This window comes from Gavia stellata, chromosome 27, assembly GCF_030936135.1.
Source record: "Gavia stellata isolate bGavSte3 chromosome 27, bGavSte3.hap2, whole genome shotgun sequence".
Lineage (NCBI taxonomy): Eukaryota > Metazoa > Chordata > Aves > Gaviiformes > Gaviidae > Gavia > Gavia stellata.
This window is the reverse complement of record NC_082620.1, coordinates 6,822,862-6,843,851: the sequence shown is the minus strand read 5'-3', so window position 1 is coordinate 6,843,851 and position 20,990 is coordinate 6,822,862. Positions and strand designations below refer to the sequence as shown.

Below are 20,990 nucleotides of genomic sequence, written 5' to 3'. Positions count from 1 at the left end.
TTCGATTGGCTGTGGAGTAGCCGAGTGGGCGGGACCGCTGGGCTGGGGACGGAGAGCGGAGGAGGACAGACCAGGCCGGAGGCGCTCCTCCATAGCAACGGGAGTGTGGTGGCGTTGCTAAGGGGAGCGCCGGACAAAAAAATGAACCTACGTGGATGTGCCTGGGCGAGAGTGTACTTCCCTTGCAAACGTGCTCCTCCTCAAACCCTGGAAAGGCGAAAGGCGGCGGGAAAGGGGTTAGAAAAGGGAGTAGTGGAAAAAGGCGGGAAAGCAGCTGTAAAAGTCAGAAACCCCTCTAAAGCTCACAGGTAAAATACTGCGGCCTGAAAGGGTGTAAAGTGTAGGATAGAGCTAGATCATCTTCCCCATTCAGAAGTAGGCCAGGGGCAGTCACGCAGGTGTCTTTTTCTTTAAATGTTCATGGTTCACCCCAAAATACCTTGAGTAAGTCTCTCACAGTTCCTGCAGAATGCTTGATTTGTCTGTCAGACTCGTCTCTCTTTCTTTTCAGCTGTTGGCGACCGAGCAGAGTCGGTGCTCGTTCTACAAACCAGTGTTGGCTGTGCTGTGCCTCCGTAGTGCCACGCATACATCGGGGAAAACCAAGCCGGGGCAAAGCAGTTCATGTCTGTTACAGAGTAATAGCCCAAGCACTCCAGCCCCATTCCTCAGAATAATTAGTATTTTTTATCTGCAGTTTTCTAATTCACATTTTAATTTTTTTCATTTCGGATCAAAGAATGTATATTGAATGTTTAATAAAGATTTGATTGCAGCACTGCTTGGTACAAAAGGAAAAAGATGAGCACTAAATAAACATCTATTTTTGGAGCACACTTCAGCATCTAGAACAGAGACTCCCCCCTCAGCTTCTACAATCAGTACCAGTTTTGTATTGGGTGGAATCTCTTCATCCTGGCAGTGGAAAACACATTCCCTGAACATTCATACCTTTGAGGCGTAGGCTGGCTTGTATTTCGTAGTGAAGCTGTCAAAGTTAAGCCCATTTGTACGAGGCAGTCATCTACTACAGTAAATTAAACGCCCTTCTGGCTGACAGTAGCCAAGAGCAGATAAAACCTCCGTATCGCTTTGAGAAATCAGCTAGTGCATCCTCACTGTAGTTGTACTTCGACATCTCAGTGAGCCTGGGATTGCCCAGGGGAAGGCTGCAAGTAGGACACGCTTAAGAGCAAGTTTCTTCCGAGTGAACACAAACATTCTAGCAAAATTCTGGCCTTGGGAAAGTATTCTGTTTTCCTTCAGAAAACCATTAGGTGTCTATCTAGATAACAGGTCAGCTGAGTGGGGTAACCACTCCGGTTCCGGACAGAGCAGCACCTTCCTGGAAGGTTGTGTACAGAAAACCCATGGTGTCTTGCTACAGGATAGCAGGCATCTTTGTATTACCGAAGAACAGGGGAACTCTCTCAGCAGATCACACTAGCAACACCAACTGAAAGCCGACTTAAAGCCAACTCACTTAAAGCCGACACCATGTGCATCAGAAGGTGCAAGGACCCTAAAGAAAGCCTGGGAACAGCTCATCTACAAATGAAGCTCTTTATAGTTCCCCACACACAGAACTTAGCTCCTACTGGGAGCCCTGATGATTTGTGCTCTCATCCTACATAGGTGTTTGGGTGTCATACCTGTTGTATTGGTACAGACGAGATGCTTAAATAGCCCTAGAAATCATTAGGCTTTAGTTAAAAAAGAAGTTTAGTTTAACTTACCTGTCCAACTCAGAATTTTCATGTTCATGAGTACGACCAGTTCTGCCAAGATTTAAGGGACATTTACTTTTTGGCTCCTTGTAAAACAATTCTTACTGAAGCCGAGATGTTATTGAGACTGATATATTTCTACTTAAATATTTCTGACACTTTTTTTTGGGGGGTGGGGGTAAAATTCCATATAAACCGGACTATGAAGTCATGGGTGGAATGCTTACTTTTCAGTCATTTAAAACTAAGACACATACCAGCTTTTCAACCCATACCTCTCATTAGAACAAAAGCTACACTTAACAGATTTGCCCTTATTGCCATCAAGAATGAAGTAATCATTCAATAGCTCTTGTATTATATATTTAATTGTCTTCAAAAGGATGCATTACAATTGGGGGGGATGACACATTAATGTATTAGTAAACTATGCAGGGAGTTGTGCAAAATTAATTTCTGTCCTACAGCAAGAATGAACAAGATTATCTTATTGCATGAGAGATTCCAGAGGCTTTATCTTCCCCGCAGCACAGAGTCTCCATTAAGATTAATCAGTCACAACTGCACATTCCAAAGGAGAACACAAATCATATGAAATCTTCTTATCGGGTTAATGAATGACTCACCTCCCTCCTATCCCTTCCTCCTGTATAAGACGACAGCCCAAGGCAAATGCTCCATAAACCTCAACGTGACGAATTCAGCACTCGGGAGACAAGGTCAGTGCCAAAGTTCCTCTCAGCTCCAAAAGGAGCTGTTTTAAGTCCGCAAGCAGAGCTAATGGAGGGTTTGCAGGATGGAGCCACACTGCATGGGCGCTCTCCAACATACAGCACAGTTTTAAAAAAAAGTTCCACATGTAGGACAAACAAGCAGTAAGTTCAAAAGAGAGCAAGTGTTACTGAGGGAAGGTGTTCCCACTGGTGCTGGGTTTTGTTACCAGAAAAGCATACGCATTTCTTTACAGCCCTAAGCCCTGAATTTTGGAACCATGCTGCTCCAATGGCTTTGTCACTAGGTATTAAAATTGTCTTTTTTCCAGCTCCCCTTTCCAAAGAGTAGCTTGGTGACAGCAAATTCAAGCCTGGGGCCAAAGGGAAAGAATCAGATTTACTCTCTTCCCCTAAAACCCTGATTTTTAAGTGTAGCTCAAGCTTAGCACTAGGTGGAAGCCCAGGATGAGACACTAAAGATGTGCTAGGTGTTTTCAGAGTGCAGAGGCTAGAGCCTGGAGTGATAGTGCTGGAGACTTACTGTCCACAATTAGTCACAGAGCAGGCTAATTAAACTCCATGTAGCTGCTCTGACAGCAGAGCTCACATCCAATTTGGTGAAACTGATTGCAGGTATGCCACAGTAATTCAGTGGTCATGATCCAGGCAGCACTGTACTGTGGTTTGGAGGTGTGTATTTGAATGAGAAACAAAAATAATTGCTTTAGCTGGTCGTGCTGTCTGGCTTTTCTTGACTCGCTGCTGCTCCTTGAGCTCAGCTGAGGGCTGAGAGGTCTAGAGTAACCTGCTGGGGAAGCAAATTCCCAAGTTTTTGAGTTTCCTGCTCTCTCAGGCTGATACCAAATCCCAAGGAAAATGACTTGGGGGAACTGAACCCTTCAAAGTCCATCTGGGATCTGTATGTCATTGCAGCAGATGAATTTAATACCAGTGCCAGAGGGAGAGTGGAATAGCGTTGATGAGACTCAAGAATTCAGCAGGCAGACAGTGAGCAAACTTTTCTGCTAGAGCACTCTGACAGTGCTCATCAGCCCTAGCCTGGCACAGCCCTGTCGTTCTCTTTCTCAGAGTCCACCAACCAAGCTCTGCCATAAGCCGTCTGGGAACGCTAAACTGTCCATGCACTTTGTAAAAGGCAGGATGTCTTTTATAAAGTGTCTCCATGTCCTGGCCAAAGGCTAAGAGGGTTAACAACCTCTTTTCTTCCTCTTCTCAGAACTCCTGGTGGCTTTGACCCAACCTCCTCTGCATACTGTACATTTTTGTATTATGTTATTCTTTCTCCTAATGCTTTTCCCTCCCATCCCTGAGATGCTATACTTTTGGGGTGCCTAATTTGAGCTACCTGTTGAGAACACTGGATGAGTTGGAGGAAAGCTGCTCTTTGTCAAGTGTGTCAGTTTTAATGGCTGTTGGCAGCAGGAATGGATTTGGCCACATGTAGTCTTTCTCTGAGTGCAGGTGCCCAGAATGAAAGGCCAGGGCAGTAAATTGCCAAGTCTTGAACATGCTCATAAGCTGCAAAAATAAAACTGCATCAACATTTAATAAATAGAGAACAGGCAGTAGGAAAGCAATAGTGAGGATTCATCACTTTGCCTTTTGTTTGTTATTTGTCAGGCATATTTATATGAAAGAGGGTACAGATTTGGGATCTATTAGTCAGATTGGTTGTTCCATCCAGCCAAGCCAAACCTTTAAGCTTTCGGAGAACTTGGCTGAGGACAGCCTTTAGGGATGACAACCAGGACACCTCAACAGACAGTGCAGGCTGGGAGATGATCTGTGAGCTTTCTGGTTTCCTCCCCCGTCCCCTCCTTTTTGTCCAAGTCTTCGTCCAAGCAAGATTCCTTGCTCTGCTGGGCATCAGTTCACTCCAGAGTTCTGTTATGCTCTCCGTCTGTGCTTATATCCTTGGGCCTCTGTAGCTGGGAAGAACAGAAGAAGTTTAATGTTAGCTTTATCCACCCATTCTCCAAATTTGACTGAGTCCAAGATCTCATCCCTGTGGTCATCTTCACTATCACTCCAGCCTCTGGCTGGAAAAAGGCTGTGCTTCTGCACTGTCACACAGTTTCTTTTTAGCTTGTACTTCACTTCAGCCTATCAAGAATCCTTTTGTGTTTCACGACAGTAAGCGGCTTCTGGATAGCGGAAGGAGGAAAGCAGATGCGTTGTGCCTTAGCGGCTGTGTTTAATAGTTAGCTTGTCCCTGCCAGGCTGAGAAGTGAGGGGTAGCCAAGAGTTCAAATGACTTTTAAACGGTGCTTCCAGTGCCCATGCCAGCTTTTAGCAGTCTTCCCACCCTTGTTATCCTAAAGTAGTTGCAGGACTGTCTCCACTGCACACTTCTGCCCGCAAACACAACGCCTCTAGGAGGAGTATTGCTCTGAAAAATGGGGAAGAGCCCATCTTCAGACAGAACCTTTTGGGCTGGCAGCTGTGATGAAGCCCCATTGGCAAGCTAGCTGAAGAGCACAGAGTATTTCAGCTGAAAGGGCTCCTCTGTGTTGGACCGCCAGCACCTCAGTGCCCTTCAGGACACTTTCCCTTGGCTAAAGTGCCGCAGGATTCCGCCCTGCACCCCAGCTCACCTGGCTGCATGTGCACCATGCGGCATAGCCCTTTGCCTGGCTGGTTCTTGTACATGGGCTTCACGCACACTTTGTTAGTGGTGCCTGAAGCCAGGTCTGTGAGGAGCACACTGTGGATCTGCGGCGAAACGCTGATGACAGATGAAGGGCCAGTTTGCCGCCGGCATCTGACTCTGTAACCAAGGACTTTCCCGGCAGCAGAGTCCCAGGAGGCTTTCAGGGTGTTGGGGCCCATGTTTTCAAAGTGAAGGTGTCTCACCTTGGAGCCCTCTAGAGAAGGAAGATTCATGTTACTGTGGGCCATTTGTATGGACTGGTCCTTACCGCCTAGCTCCTTGTTCCTCCCGAGGGGACGGCTGAGAAGAGGTTGCCAGCCAGCCTGGTCCTTCTCTGTTGTAGAGATGCAACAGCCCGTCACACTACATCTCCGCACTGGAGGAGCTCAGCCTAATTAGTCCTTAACTTTGTCCTGGTACCAGCACAAAATATTTTTGTTGGCCCTGTTAGGCACTGGCTGGCCACCTCCCACACCTTCAGCTGCTGTCATTCTCTGAGCTCCTCACTCTTGAGTCCTGATAAGAGCTAGATTTGCCTCCTGCAATATCTTTACAGGTACCTCTACAGAGCAGAAGCTTCTGCTGATGAAATTTCCACCCCCTGATGCTAAATCACATCAAAAACCAGACACTGAGGAGACAGGAGGGAAAGGCAGTTTTCTTTCTTCTTTAAGGAGATTCAGGGATCTCCAAGTCTATTCTGCTTATGACTGCACCAGCAGCTTGGCAGTACGCACCCTATAATAGCAGTCATATTGTGCCTGTCTGATTTTCTTTCAGTCCTATGCCTTACATGTCTGCCACATCGCAATGGCATGTCATGTGCTGTTCGTCAGAAGCCGCAGCTTTCCCCTTCTCTCGTCCCTCCCCAGTAACTGGGCTGACTGAGTTTCTGGCTGCACCTAGAGGCAGACGATCTGTGCAAAGAAACAGGCACACTTCAGAGACTCCTTGTGCCCATATGGTTCCCTATCAGCAGAGTGCTGCTCACTCACCTTCCTGAGTGCATGCTTTAGCTGACAGGGATTTCTCCTGTCCCGATTTATAGATTGCAGTCACTGTCACTAGATAGGTTGTATTGGGTGCCAGATTCTCCACCACAGTGCTATTGTGCTTGCCATCCACCTCCAGCAGCTTCACTGAGTTCCCCGGGAGTGGTCCATACAGGATCTGATAGCCGATCACGCTGTCCGGTGTGGGAGCCCAACTAACATGGAAGCTGTGTGGCCCAGAGTCTGAGATGAGAACCTCAGCTGGGCTTATTTCCTCTGAAAGCAATGTAAAAAGATGTGAATGAGTATGCAATTCAAGGCATAAGAACGCTGTCTAATTGACCTGCACCATATTTGGCTTCCAGCAGGTGGAAGAAAATCCATCTGGCAAGTGGATGTTGATAGTCATTCAAGTCAGCACAACCCAGCTCAGCCCTCAGAAAAGGGTTTCTCTACCTGTGCAGCATAGAATGGGCAAAACTACTTAGCCAAAACTGATCTTGCATGCAGAAAATTAATATTGGATGCAAGTTCATCTTGACTTTGTCACCGCTGCTCAGATTTTCAGTGTACCACTTTTTCGCCTGTTGCTATCCACCGTAAATCTGAGTTATTTTTCTGTCCCAAATGACTAGTTTGCACAGAGGGGCTGGCTTCTGCCGAGTGCTCCTCCTCTCCTTCCCTCTTACACAGGGATGCCCCATGCCTGGAGAAGCAGCATGCCCCTGCTTCAGAAGCATTACTCTCCCCTAGCTGCACCCGCAGCCTCAGGTAGGAGACAGGGAAATCCTTGTTCCCATAGCAGCTGCTGAAGTTATGAGGGACAAAATTCCCCTCTGGCAGTCACCCACACAAGGCAGCACTGCTCCTGCCTGACCATCATACTGGGATAGTGAGTAAGTACGTGCAGCAGCCTGTGCTTTGTCCCCAGTGTGCTTTACACCTCAGCCCTGTTAAATACTTGCAAGCTGCAGCTCCTGCCACCTTCTCTCAGGGCGGTGGGCTCTGCTTTTCTCCAGATTCATAGATTAAGGTTGGAAGGGCATCTTATGACCATCAGACCTGATCCCCTGTTCTGGGCAGTCCAGAACATCTCTCTAAGGAGAGAGATGCCAGCTGAGTGCCAGCATAAAGCAGCTCATTATGTTCTGTCCTGACCACAACCATCTGCCTCCTCCAACCAGACCATGAGGCTGTGGGATGGAGACCAAGGGCTGTCCTGTTTGCTTTATATATGTGAGGCTCAGCACAGTGGAGACTTCCCCCTCGGTCACGATTGTGCCCATTTTACCTGCCAGCGTAGTAACCCTTGTTGTCTGGGGAGGGAAGTAGTGGACGTTGGATTCAGGAATGAGTACCACCTCGTAAGTAGTTTCTGGTGCAAGGTTGCTTAACGTGAGGCTAGTGTGAGCCCCAGACACTTGCTTTGTCCTCTTCCTTGCTAGATCATCTCTTGGGGCATACTCTAGGGTGTAGTAGCCAGTTTCTTGGGAGAGGAATTCAGGCCACATCAGACGGAAGCTGCTTGAGGTGATATCTACTGCATGGAGCCGATTTGCTTGGATAACATCTGGAAGAGAAACAGTAGCAAGAAAACACTACCGACATTAATACACAGAACATGGCACATCTAAAACACAGGCCCTTCTGGATGGGAGATGTAGCCTACAGCGACACTGGACGACAGCTGAAGTCCCCTGGGTGTAGCCAAGCCCCTTCATAACAATTCAGTGAACCAGACCCTCTTTGAAAGATTCAGGAGCACAAAACTAAATCCTTGAAGCCAAGCATAAAGCTAAAAAAAAAAAATCAAAACCACATCAATCCTACCTCTCAGACAAGACCCATTCACTGAACAGAGCTTGCAAAGGAAACGCGTATGTCCCAACCGCCATGAGGTGGCATTTCGGCTAAAGCAATCGCTCAGGTGTGTCTGCATGACAGGCTTCAGCTCAAGAATACCACTGCACCTTGCCTCCTAGGCATCTCCAGCCTCAAACCAGTTTGCCACAAGCTTCCAAGTTGCTCTATAAAGCTCCAGCTTTCCCTCTACGTTCTCTCTGCCTTGTCCTCTGTGCTAAGGCCAAACAGTGCTGTGATCTGCTGTGACAGAGAGGCCTGGCACAGCCGAAACCATGCCCCTGCCCATCCAAGCCTGTCTTGTGCCACCAAGAACAAATCTGGAGAGGTCCAGCAAGTTCTGGGCAGCCACTACTGCCTGCCAGATGTGTAGGAGTTACCGTGCCTGGCCAAACAGGCAGCTTCCCACACTCAGCAAGACATTACCACGTACCCAACATGGCAAGCAGCGCTGGCACTGCTTGTGCAAAGCTGGAGACAGAATTTGGGCATCCAGGTTCCAAAACTCCTGCAGTCAGTTCATCCCGAGCTCCCTGTGGAAAGCGCCTACTAGTGAAACCAAACCACTAAATTTTGTCAGGGATGTGAAGCAGCCCAGAGTGCGAATACCTTTCTCCCTGCTCTCTGCCTGTACCCAGTGGCCAGGAAGAAGGGGCAGCAGCTGGGGGCTGTCCAGCATTTGCTGCGTCGGCTGCATTCATCCCAGCTGAAGTCACTCCCTGCAGTGTTTCACAGAGCTCCATTGTTTCGTGACATTCAACATTCAGAGCCACTCTTGTGCTATCTCGCCCCTCTCTCCCCCTGCACAGAGGCTTTTCTCTTCAGGGCTCATACTACCTTCGAGTTCCAGACCCCAAATGCCAAACACTAATACCTCTTCTGACGCTCTGCAGTTTGCCCCATTTCCTCTGCTACTTGACCCCTCCGACACGCGTGGCCTCTTGAGCCCATCTTGGGCAGAATTCTACTGTTCTCTGGTCTTCCAGAGGGGTGGAAACACACAGGGCTTTGTCTCTAGCTCCAGGGAAGTGGCATATGAAGACATAAAGATGCTTTTTTTTTTTAAAGGGATTTTTGAAAGCGCCCTGAGCCTTAAAGAAGTGCATTTGCTCTGCACAGTGTCACTCCTGAAACCTTATGATAGTACTGTCCAGCTCAAGCGTAAATACTTCAGAGTACCGTAAGTAGCTCTCACTGGCTGCCCATTACACAGAGGTAAAGAGAAACACAAAAGTCTGTCCAGACCTGCAAGAGAATAGGGGGTAGACTTTTGCTTTAACAGGGAGAAGATCAGCTCTCCTCCTCCGAGCTGCTCCGAGTCCCTGCCAACTTCCCCGTACCAAATAAAGCAGCCTCAGTTTTTCCTCTGAGCTGTTCTTTGGCTCTCCCAGGCAGGCAGGCACATTTCCCTGCTCCATGCCCTGCCCGCTCCCGTCCGCACGCTGCCAGCCAGCAGCACTCCAGCCTGGAAGAGGCAGAGGGTGGGAGGCAGCACCGCGGGGCCGGGGGCACTGCACCCTTCTGTGAGCCCCACAACTACCAGTGGCCAAGCCACAAAGGAGCAGGGAACAGAGGAAAGGCCTCAGTGCCAGGAGTCCAGCCAAAAGCTCAGGGAATGGAAATAAGTGAGCTTGGAGGCAGGGCCCAGGGACGTTGGGAGTAAATCGGCAGATTAAAGTGGCAGGGTGCAACACCTGAGCGACACGCTGCAGGAAGCCCACAGCAAAAAGCTCTGCCCCTTGTTGCCGGATTACAGACGCCTTGAGCGTATCAAGAGGGCAATAAGCACCAGAAAATAGATGCCCATGGTATGCTTCACAGCCCCTCCTTGTTCCCAGAGGGAAGCAGCAAGTTAATCTCTTGTATTAGACCCAGGCAGTGCCTTCCCAGCAATGCTCAGAGACCGCTTGTGACACACTTGCCTTCCACCTCCTGCCTCTTGGTGACTTGAAACACCGTTTTGCAGCCACAAGTTTGCAGGCATCACATTAACGCTGGTGAGGTCAAGATTAGACTTGCAGGGATGCTGCTACTTCCATGATGTAGGAAATGTAGCCAGGCAGCAGACGAACTTTTCCAGCCCTGGGTACACGATCCCCTCTCTGCAGAAGCTTCAGCTGGGCCCTTCAGACAAATCACTTCTGCTTCGTGGCTCTATTTCCCTACTTTGATATGGATGGGAGGAGTGTTCCAATTCTGGGAGGGGGGAACACACTTCTCCGTTACCAGAGTGGAAATTCAAGGTCTGAGATCACTGCCTCTGGTCGCCTGCTTATACTCAGTGCTAGCTGAGAATGTCAGAGGACTCCAGGCTCAAAGGCTTCACTGCAGCAGAAGTTATCCAGGACCTTGTTTCAGATCAGAAATGTGTTGCCCTGAATAAGCAGGGGAAGTGGCTGATGTTTGTGACTGCTGGGCAGGTGGGCTCCTGCAGAACTGGGCTCAGACAATGGTGCCAAAGGATGAAACAAGTCAGCAGTTGTCAGTTCAGCTGGCTGAGGGAGAGCAAGTGGATGCTAGCACAGAACCTGATGTCATCTCAAAGGAATGCCTTGGTTTCACAATATTTGAAGGTTCTTCCCCAGAAGGAGAGCACCAAATGCCATATATTGGGTACATAATATGCAAGACGCAATGGAAGAAGCCTGAGCTCGAGCCCCCTTTCCTTCACACTAGGCAAGGCAGAGGTATTTGCCAGGAGCCGGCTGTGGCCATAGCCAGGCTGGCTGGGAACTGTAGCCTGCTGCATTCTGCAGATGCATTGTGTCGGTACCATGTGCCAAGGAAAGAGGGGGAGTGAACATACACACCCATCCACAGTCCCTGTCTTACACCCTTCTGCGTAGTAGCATTACTGGAACTATTTCAGGTCCACCATATCTAAGCAGCAGCCCATCTTCTCTGCTCTGTGGCACAGCCAGGTTTTTCAAAAACGGAACTGAGGCAAAGACATCACATCCCTTGGCCTCAGCAGAGCCTGTAGCAGAACAGAAATATAGTTCTGAAAAGTAAGGCACCTTCCTTTTGTCTCCCTGTCCAAGTAGCGGCTGTCTTGCTGTCTAGGACTAAAACCCTTGCTGTGAACTCCGGACTCAGCCCTGACAGTTCGTTCTATTATTTGCCTGCTCAGATCTCTGATCAAGTTTCTGAAGGCAAAGCAAATGCTTCTTAACTGAGTAACCCCTACATAAAGGCGTCTACCTTTGTATAGTGAGGTACAGCTGCGGAGATTGAACTGTTCCATGGAGGGCTCTCAGCCTACCTGAGACAACAGCAGCTTGGCAGCCCGGGACCATTGTGTTGCTGTAGCTATGGAGCGGGCATGAAACACCCATCCCTGGGTAGGAGGAGAAGGGAGGAGAGCAACTCTTGACAAAGCTTTTTTTGTGCATCTATAAAAGGCTTTAAAAAAACAGTAGCAAGAGATGAAGATAAGACAGCAGTGATAATAAAACCAGTCTGCTCCATTCCAGAGTTGGAAAGGCCTAATTTCTGCCTGCCAAGGATCCGCTCTGTCCCTGCTTATCCCAGGGGCCAGAAGCAGGAAGGGTGGTGATGAGGGCTCCCTCCTCCAAGCAGGGCAGAGCAGACACGTGGCTTTATTAAGACTAACTCAGGTGATGTTACCAATGTCTGGTGTTTTGCTTGAAGCACCAGCCCCTGGATTCATGTGGGAATCTCACCTTACACTAAAATCCCAGGCTAGTAACTTTTAGACCTGGTAGATGCACAGAATACTGCCCTCAGGCACAGCAGAGTATTTATTAGCTTTGTAGATCTTATGATCTTCAAGACCATCTTGTGCTGCAAGTATATGCATGTGCTTTCTTATTTTGGGATGCTATTTTATACTGTCTGGATTCAGGATGCTCTAGAAGCTCCCACAGCCACTTGAAACATCTGGGGGTCTGTGTGGCATCTGGTACAGTAGAAGGACTGCTGGTACTGCCCCATACTCGTACAGAAGTGATGTGGATGATTGGAGGAGAACATAGTCCCTGTGTGTGATTTGTTAACTGATCATGGTTGGAAATAGAAAGAAACTGCTACATACAGAGGATTCTGTGGAAAGGGTTACTTAGACACTCCAAAGCCAGCTCCAACCAACTCGCACAGCAAAAGCCAGATGAGGCATTAAAACAGGATTTCCAATGGAGAGAGAACCTCCAGAAAATGAATGGGAAGTCTGCAAAGTCGTAGTAACTCACTCAGCTTTCCAAATAAATCCAGAGGCATCTGGGAGGCTGAAGCAAACTCCCTGCTTTGCAATCATGGGCACTCCCACCGTGATGGCATTCAAGAGCTGCAAAAAGAACATGCATTGTGCTGTGCAGCATGCAGATTAGCATGAGATATTCCTCTTGGCTTCCAAATTCCTGTCTTCTGGCCCAGATTACGGCTTTGGGTCTCCTCAGAGACTGCTGAAAAATCTGCTGTCTGTTCTTGCTCTCTGCGCAGCAACCGCCACAACCATGCTAGCAACAAAGAGGTAGCAGTTGGCCTGCTAAGCCTAACAAGTTAGGGCTGGGATTTTCTTCCAAGGGCTGTGCTAGCCAAGTCGGGCTATAGATCTGGCGGATGTAGAACACGTTACAACAGGGGATTTATGGAACAAAAAACATTCCTCTCCTACAGTCTTAATGCTGATGGCAAGCACCATCCTTAATTGCTCTTTGTAAGAGAGCAACAACTGCCAGCCATTTGTAGGCAGGAGTTAGATAGCTCAGTGTGTGCCTGCACATGATAGTACGTATAGGAAGCCAGATCTACCCTTGACAAGAGTTTGAGGGAGCTGACAGGACCAAACCCTTCCCAGGCATACACATCCTATTTTGTGTATCCTATTTTGTGTATGCAATGTGTTCAACACATTTGTGTCCTCCGCCTCCATCAGATGGCACGTAGCCAGACAGCATTTTAGAGAAGAAAAATTCACCCTAAATGTGATAGTCAAGTTCAAGGGGCTTAGGCACCTTGCTCCCACAGTCAGCAGGCTCTTGCTGTAGTTAAATCGTTGCCTGTTTGGGAAGCCTTCGGTTAACAATTAACCCATGCAGGTGGAGGCATTTTCATGCTACACTTGAATTGTTAAGGCTGTCTGTGACCTGAATGATTCATTTCAAAGTCTTGTGGGCTTTTAAGGAATCCGGATAATACGCTGCCTGAGCCTCCTTCCATCATTAACAACTGAACAACTCATTACAAACACAAGTTCATCTCACTAACAGGTCTGCAGAAGGGAATTTGTCCCAGATCTCCTAAAAGACTTGGTTTATACTTGGACCTACAGCATTGTGGACAAAGCACCTCCGTTCGCAGGGGCAGCAGCTGTGGGTCAGGAGGACCATTGGGTTTAGGGGATTCTCACACTGCCTGCCCTGCAGAGCCAGGCATTAACTCATATTCAGCCCTGTTGCAAACTCCCAGTGACCACAACCCAACCCCACTGTACCTAGGATAGCATCTCGAAGCTCCTTTGTGATGATGGGTAGGTCATCAACATCCACAAAGTGGAGGTGCTTCTCAGGAGGCTGGCTGGCAGCGGCAGAGAGTTCCAGGTAATTCCCCCGTCCAGTGCTGACAATGAAGACAGTTACTCCCATGTCCTTCAGGAGCTGCATGGGTTCAGAGATGTCATCAGTGGAGAAACCATCTGTCACCCAAACCAGTACCTTGGGCACATCTGGCCGGGCACCAGCTTCATCACTGAAGAACTTCTCCTTAGCGTAGGAGAGCGCTTTGCCTGTGTTAGTGTCGCCCATGAGCTGCTGAGTGTCCCGGATGGCTTGTTGCAGAGCCCCACTGGAAAGGTACCGGTCAAAAGGGAACTCCATGGTGGGTGTAGTGCTGATGTGGATGATGCTGGTCTGGACGTCTTTGGGGCCAAAGGTGAAAGGTTGCACAAGGTCCCACATGAATTCCTTGACCCTGGAAAACTCATAGTAGGAGACGCTGCCAGAGCTGTCCAGCAAGAAGAGGATGTCCCCCTCTGAATTGGAAATAGGCGGCTGGGGACCTAGCAGGGGAAGAGAGAGGGAGGTGCATTAGTGGAATGATGTGAACCCATACCTGCACAGACATCTGCTAGGAAAGCTTGGTTTATCTTGTGCCAAATCTCAGAATTTGGTGAGAGTTTTGCTGGGTAGAGACCTCAGGATTTGCCTCTTTTTATTATTTGCCTCTAGTGTGAGGGCTCCTGGGCTTTTTTCTCAGTCCTGCTGCCAACTGTCCATGAACTTCTCACCCCACCTCCCTAGCACCCTGTGTTCCCTCACTGAACAGCTTTGCTTAGACTCATCTTTGATCACAACTGCTCTTTGCAAACACTTTGCGACGCTAACACCAAAGCGTTAGCCAGAGGTCTGCCTGTGATTGTTCACAAACTAACTTCTCTTAGCACTTTTTGTTTTAAAGTACATTGCCAAAAAGCTATTTCTTTTGTGAACAGGAAACTGGCTCCTAAGTCCTCTGAGGTTGAAGAACCTGAATTGGTTACAGGGTCACAAAGAGCAAGAGGAAGAAAGTTCATGAGACACCCCCACACGCACCCCACTAAATAGCAGAATTGTGACTGTGTTGGACTATTTGTCTCCCACTGCTTTTCTTTGGGTTCAGTCTCACTGTGGGACGTCACAGCTGCTGAGCCTGACCCAGGCCCTGCCCAAGAGGGTCACCGCAAGGAGAGAAGCCAAAGCACTGGAGTGGAGCTGGAGAGAGCCCTTGGAGGCACTGCAGGACAGCAGCCTACTGCTGATCTGCCCGGCCACGGGACCCTCTCAGCAGCACGCTTCAAACGCAGCACCTACCCCCCAGGGTTACACGTTGGCTAAGAGGGTAAGACACACGCAAAGGAACAGTTGGAGCATCTCAGCGATACAGCAGCAGCAGCCCTGAGCGCTGGTGGTGTGCTTGGTCCGTTGCTGTGAACAATGGCACAATATCCAAGTGTTACAGCTGCCACACTCCACGTACTTCAGTCAGCTGAGACGGAGAGACGCTCACAGTCAGAGTCAGCACATCTCAGCCCTGCGGTGTGCAGCTTGCCCTCTGGCTCTCTGCAAAGGCCAACGCTGCAGACAGGTTTGGCCTTTTGGAGCTCACTCCTTTTCCTTGTTCTGCACCTCACCTAGATCAATCACCGTTCGACCGAGGTGAGGCTGAAGATGCATCTCACCTAGCTCCGGCGGTGAGCTCTCCAGGAGCAGGGAGAGGAGCTCCCCCTGCCTGCATTGGCTCCCTGCTTTCCAGGCTTTGTTGTCAAGTTTGTTTTAAAGCCATGTTTTACACATTTGCAAAGATGAAGGCAGCAAGGAGGAGCAATAGTTACCTTTTTCCTCCTTTCCATGCACATGCATGATCCCTGATGTTCAAGGAGCTGCTTGGATGGCCAGAACAGACCCCGTGTCTCTCAGAGGAAAAAGGCCAGTCATGGGAGAGGAGAGGTCGGCCAAAAGACTGGAAAACTGGGATGAAATATGCCTGAATTCAGCCTAGTGCCTGACTCCTGACAAAACACAGCTCCTCATGGAATGAGGGCAGGATGAATGCCTGATATTTGTCTGGTCCAAATTCAGTCAAGATCCATAACAGGTGGGAGCAGACAATGCCATCGCAGCAGTGAAGGGAAGTAATCTCCCCAGACACTAATCTCACCTCCTCATTCTTAGGTCCTGCACAAGGACCGGGGGCCGGAACAGAGCAGGGAGCCAACACAGGCAGGGTAGAAGAGGTGCCCCGGACCTGACACTGCTGCAGGAGCAATGGGAGCTCCTGAGCACACCTAGCACTTCCAGGCTACACTCATGGGGGATCTGCAAGCACTGCACAGACTTACAAAACCTCATTACAGTCTTTCCAGGCACATGTTGTTAACCCACGACAGATAAACTGAAAGGCCAGGGCAGCAGAAAGAGGCAGGAGCTCAGGCACAGGGTAGAGCTAAAAGTACAACTCAAGTCCTGGATCCTGCCCTCACTGTCGCAGAAAAAACACCTCTGAGCTACATCAGCTTGCACTGACACCTCTCGTTACACAACACCAGGCTGATCCTGAGTACTTTCTGGTCCAAGTTGGAGGTGGACATGTTCCAGGAGCTGGGAACATTCCTCACCAGCCTGAGCCAGCAGGTCAGTCATGCCCTGTGCCAGGGAGCAGCCTCTGCCATCCAGAGCTGCTGCTCTGGGCTAATGCGCATCACTCCCAAAGAAGCAAACTGCCGATCGCAAGAGCGAGAGCAACTGCCAAGGTCATGAGCAACTTTTGGGCCTAAAACAACTTACAGGTTTATCCCATCTTATGACAACGGCAGTGCCTGGAAGAAGAATGAGCTGTATTTGGAAAAGAATGAAATGATAAAGAAACTTGATGAGAAAAACTGCTGGCTCCGCTCTCCCAGGAGAGGTGGCTGATTCTCAGACTGGCTGCCTCTCCGTTCAAAGGCTATGGTCCACACAAGACTGGTAGAAAGCTCCCTGATTTATACCACTGTTGGCAGGAAAGTCTGGAGTAGAGGGACTCCTCCCTAGGTCACTTTTTAAAAGCTAGGCTAATTTGATGTTTTCTTGCTCTTCTGAACACATATGGACCTCCTTTCCCAGATATAGGAGCAGCACCTCAAAGGGGCTCTGGGAGAGGGCTGCACAGACCCATTTGTGCAGAAGAACGCAGTATGTCAGGAGGAGCATGCTTCTGAGAGCGTGGCCTGGAGTCCCACTCCATTTGACTCATTTTTACCATTTCAATTAAACTGCTGTGTGGGGAGCACAAACACGTAGGGGACTCCTCCTTCTACCCCTCTTTGAGCTTGGGAGATTTACAATAGCTGGAATATCAATCACAAGTTTTGAATTCCTTTAACCATCACCCTGCTTTCTGACAGCTTTTGAGGTGCAAGAAGGGATGAAAAGCCTTGGACCAGAGATTCCTGCCTGCCCATTTGGGCTGCTCTATCAGTGAGGGGGTCAGGAATGTGGGGTGGCCAAGCAACGTGGGCTCTGGAGCACAGACGGACTTGGTGCAGCACACAGTGGTTGAGCGCTGGAGCCGTGTGTGGGAGCCAAACCCACAAGGCAGTAGACAGCTGAATAAAAAGGCTCCTGTAAAATGAATTGCTCCAAGGAGACAGCTCACGTAAACAGTTCTCCCGCTGCAGAAAGCCATGTCAGGGCAGGCCCAGAGATAGCAATGAGCCTGGCAGAGATGAGCCGGGGGTTGCTAAGCCCCCACTGAGGCACTGCTCCAAGAGGCAGATATGAGATGGCAAAATCAAGAGGAGGGAGGGGAACAGTGAGGGGTCTATTACATGCCCTGACAGTGAAACCTGGTGACCCAAGCACAGAAAAGATCATGAACCAGCAAGAGGAGAGCCATTCAGGGTACAACACAAGGGCTCAAAGGGGAAAACAGATAGTGGAAAAGGGGTTCAGGCTTGAGCCACAGGGGACTTGATCCTCTTTGCCCAGTCTTCATTTGGACAGTCTTTACCCTGCTATTTATTTCCCCCCCTGGGTACCGTTCAGATCCCTGCCTGTGCAACTAGGGTGTGAGAGCCTGGGTTTGTCCCATGGCAGGAGTGTTCATGTCTGTCTGCTCAGGAACGTCGCAGGGAGGTACATTGGAGAAAGGGCCAGATGTGCTGGGAATGCCCACAGGACAGAAGTGACATGTGTCGGGACCACACTTATTGCATGCGTTACAGTATAGGTGTGCACTGGAAGAAGGCCGGTGTGCTTGCACACATGGTCTGTAAACACGCAAATAAACATGCTGCTGGCAGGTCACTGTGGTGCCACAGAGACCAAGGCAGCGCAGGAACTACTCTCCTCTAGCAGGTGCTGGCTGAGATAGGATATGACTAACCAAGAGATACTAGGAGGAGGCAGGAGTGGAACCTGCAGTCTCCATGGATTACAGCAAATCCTGCATGACCCAGCACAACTCAGCCCTGTGTCGCAGACACACGCACCCAAGTTGGCATTCAGAGCCCAGCAGAAATAAAAGTCCAGTAAACTTTCCTGTTTGCCCATAGCAACATGCCATTTCATCACCACATCACACAGTAGAGCTGAAGCTGTGACCCACAAGCCCCTGCCACTGGTTCCTAGAGCTCCCTAACTCTAATAGCATTCCAGCGGGGCAGAGCAACAAAGGCTTTGATAGAGCTTCTGGCTGCATGAAGCTCAAACACGTGTAGCCACGGCTCTGTGCTTTCCCCTCCACTGGAAGAAGTACAAGCGACTTGGCTGACAAGCCATAGCGAGAAATCTTGGCAACATGATCACAGAATCACAAAGGTTGGAAGAGACCTGTAAGACCATCAGGTCCAACCACCAACCCAACCCAACCATGCCCACTAAACCATGTCCCGCAGTGCCATGTCTACATGTTTTTTGAATGCCTCCAGTGATGGTGACTCCACCACCTCCCTGGGCAGCCTCTTCCAGTGCTTCACCACTCAGTAAAGAATTTTTTCTTTTTAGATTGTCACCTCCCAGGAGGAAATCGTTGTTTCTCCCCTCTGCTCCTCCCCAGTTTGAGGAGTGTAACTCATTTCCCAAATGTTGCAACAAACAGCTGTGAAAGCTGCTGACCCTGGCACAGCGGGGATCAATGGCCAAAGGACATTGCTCACAAGTGGTAAACAAGGTCACATGCACTAGCACTCTGCGGGGGGATTCGGAATTCACCCCGAGGGAGCAGATGCAAGCAAAATCCCACTACTGCCAGAACTACCTGCGTGGCGGAACACATGGGTGAAAACCAGCATGGAACACCTGCTCAAAAGAGAAGAACTTTAACGGAGAGTCAAGAGCCATGCCCCTGTCAGATTGCGCTCTTGACCGTACCCTGCAGCTCTGGGGCACCAAGAGATCTTGGCATAATGTTAACATCCTCTAAACACTGGTTTGACCCATCGTATGTTGCTGGAAATAGCTGTGTTTATTAGGAGGCTCTGCAGGAAGAGCTACAGCTTGACACCGCCGTGTTCTGCCTGGAGGGTAGAAAGCATTGGTTAACAGCGATCGGTTAACAATTGGTTAACAAAAGCAACAGTTACACTGGTGGGCAGGTATATATTTTGGAGCTAAAGGGATTGTCTGTGGGTGGAGCAGAAGGCTAATCCTTCATACAGGCAAATACCATCACAGCTACCTCTACTTAACACTCAACCCTGCGTAAGATGGAAACAAATTCTTCCCATTTAGATTTTGTCAGCAGAAAGGATCCATAAAAAAAAATCTAGACAAAGGATCTCACTACATCAGGAGTGTGGCAATGCTTATAAAGTGACTGGACACTCCATCGTCCTTCCCTTCAGGTTTAGGTTTTCAATTCCCTCATCTTTCTTCCTGTTCTTTGTCCTTCATCCAATATAAACATGCCATCCGTGCCAGAGGTGGGGCTGGGGAGATCTGTCGGCAGTAAATCCCTGCCTTACGCAAGCAGCTGCTGTTTTCAAGCAGTTTCCTTGCTTTACAGCAAAAGAAGATCGGCTGTTTGGAAAGATGCCAAATGAAGATTTCTCACTTTTAGGGGGATTCTGAGAGAAGGGGTATCCATTAGCACCTCCCTGGCTCCTGAACTGTCAGCCCTTTGCTGCTGAAGAGCTGAGGAATAACTCTGCAGACCTCATACCATTGCTCTCCTGTGCTCTACTGAAGTGTAGGGAACAACAGAGACCACACGGTTGTCACCCTCTAGCTGATACACAGTCAGCAGACACATATCAGTCACGCAAAGAAGTGTTTTGAAGGGATCGATACGGGAGCAAAACGTCACCATGGAGTCACAGTGCTGCCTATTGAAACGCTTGGCTTTTCCAGGAGAAAAACAGCTGGTCAGACTTCCCTGTCTTACACCGAGATGCTGACAGAAGACATCCGCTTCAAGAGTTCCCTGCGCACTCAGCTGGGACCTGAACACATGCCACACGCCTCATTTACACGGGACTTGGAACTTGTAGAGCATAAAGGATTTAACAGCCAAAAACAGATCATGTCCTGTCTTGGTTAACTATGTTTGAAATTTCATGTTTGTCTTCCCTTCTCACTGTTTGGCCACGCAAGGAAAAAAGTTCTACGATGAGTGGAGCCAGGTTTGGAGGCTGAAGAACGCAGCCTGTGCTTCCCGGGGGCCCCTTGGGATCACAGTGAGAGGCAGGAGGAGAAAGGCGCCGCCTCTCCCGGAAAGAGAGGTATCCCACCAAGCCAGCCAGATGTTTTACACCTAAAACCATGTCAGAGAGAGGCCTGTGCCATGGGAGACGGCTAGATCACCTGCCTATTTAAGGAGCTGAGCCCCACCAAGCAAAATATACTTGTGTGACTAAAAGCCCAAACTGCCTGTGCAGGTTCCAGCTTGTCCATGCCACAGATGACAGGCTGTAGGCTGAGAAATGGCCCTTCAGACACATTCCTCTGGCAGGAAGGAAGCTGGGTTGCCATCTCTTAGGATCTTTTCAGGAGTTGCACTATCTCTGCTGTTTTATTTAGAGCCTCAAGAGTCCTGGAATCATGGAATTATGCCAGGTGCTGAGCTGGGCTTCAGAGATCAGTAAGCGCAAGGCCCTCTACAAAGTGCATATGGATGGATCAACCGTGTCTTTGTTTTTCACTTGCTGCACCCACAGGGACAGTAACAATCCCATCATTTTCTGCTGATGCTAGGCCAGAGTAACCAGGTAACGACAACCTGATTGCTATCAAAGCCCAAACTATCAAATGGTTGTACTTCACACTGATGCAACACAGATCTGAAACTGGACCCAAAGAGGAAAGTGGTGGAGTTGGTCATGCGATGCTCCGCCTTGACACGCTAAGTCAACAGCCATTGCCCTGAAAAAGCTAATCATTCCTGAGCATGTAGAAGCACCACTGACCACCCAGTAGCTTCCTCACTTTGTCCACTGCAGCTGAGAATAAAGCCACAATCATTCACGTTCAGTCAAGCCCCTAGGAAACAGAGTTATGAACATGCATCCCTCCCTCTCAAGCAGTTCCTCTCATGGTGTGATCATGGCATGCCACCG

At 49.2% G+C, this 20,990-nt stretch overlaps 1 protein-coding gene across 1 annotated transcript in view; it reads right to left on the bottom strand.

The window, feature by feature from the left end:
- Positions 1-2,085: 2,085 nt before the first annotated feature.
- The window catches only part of VWA1 (von Willebrand factor A domain containing 1), a 34,149-nt gene continuing 15,244 nt past the window's right edge, over positions 2,086-20,990 (bottom strand). The window contains exons 3-7 of the mRNA XM_009813115.2: positions 13,416-13,979; positions 7,395-7,673; positions 6,107-6,379; positions 5,056-5,325; positions 2,086-4,389 (exon numbers count right to left, since the gene is read on the bottom strand). Of these exons, the coding sequence (XP_009811417.2) occupies positions 4,349-4,389; positions 5,056-5,325; positions 6,107-6,379; positions 7,395-7,673; positions 13,416-13,979 (1,427 nt within the window). The 3' untranslated portion in view covers positions 2,086-4,348. The remainder of the gene's footprint in view (positions 4,390-5,055; positions 5,326-6,106; positions 6,380-7,394; positions 7,674-13,415; positions 13,980-20,990) is intronic.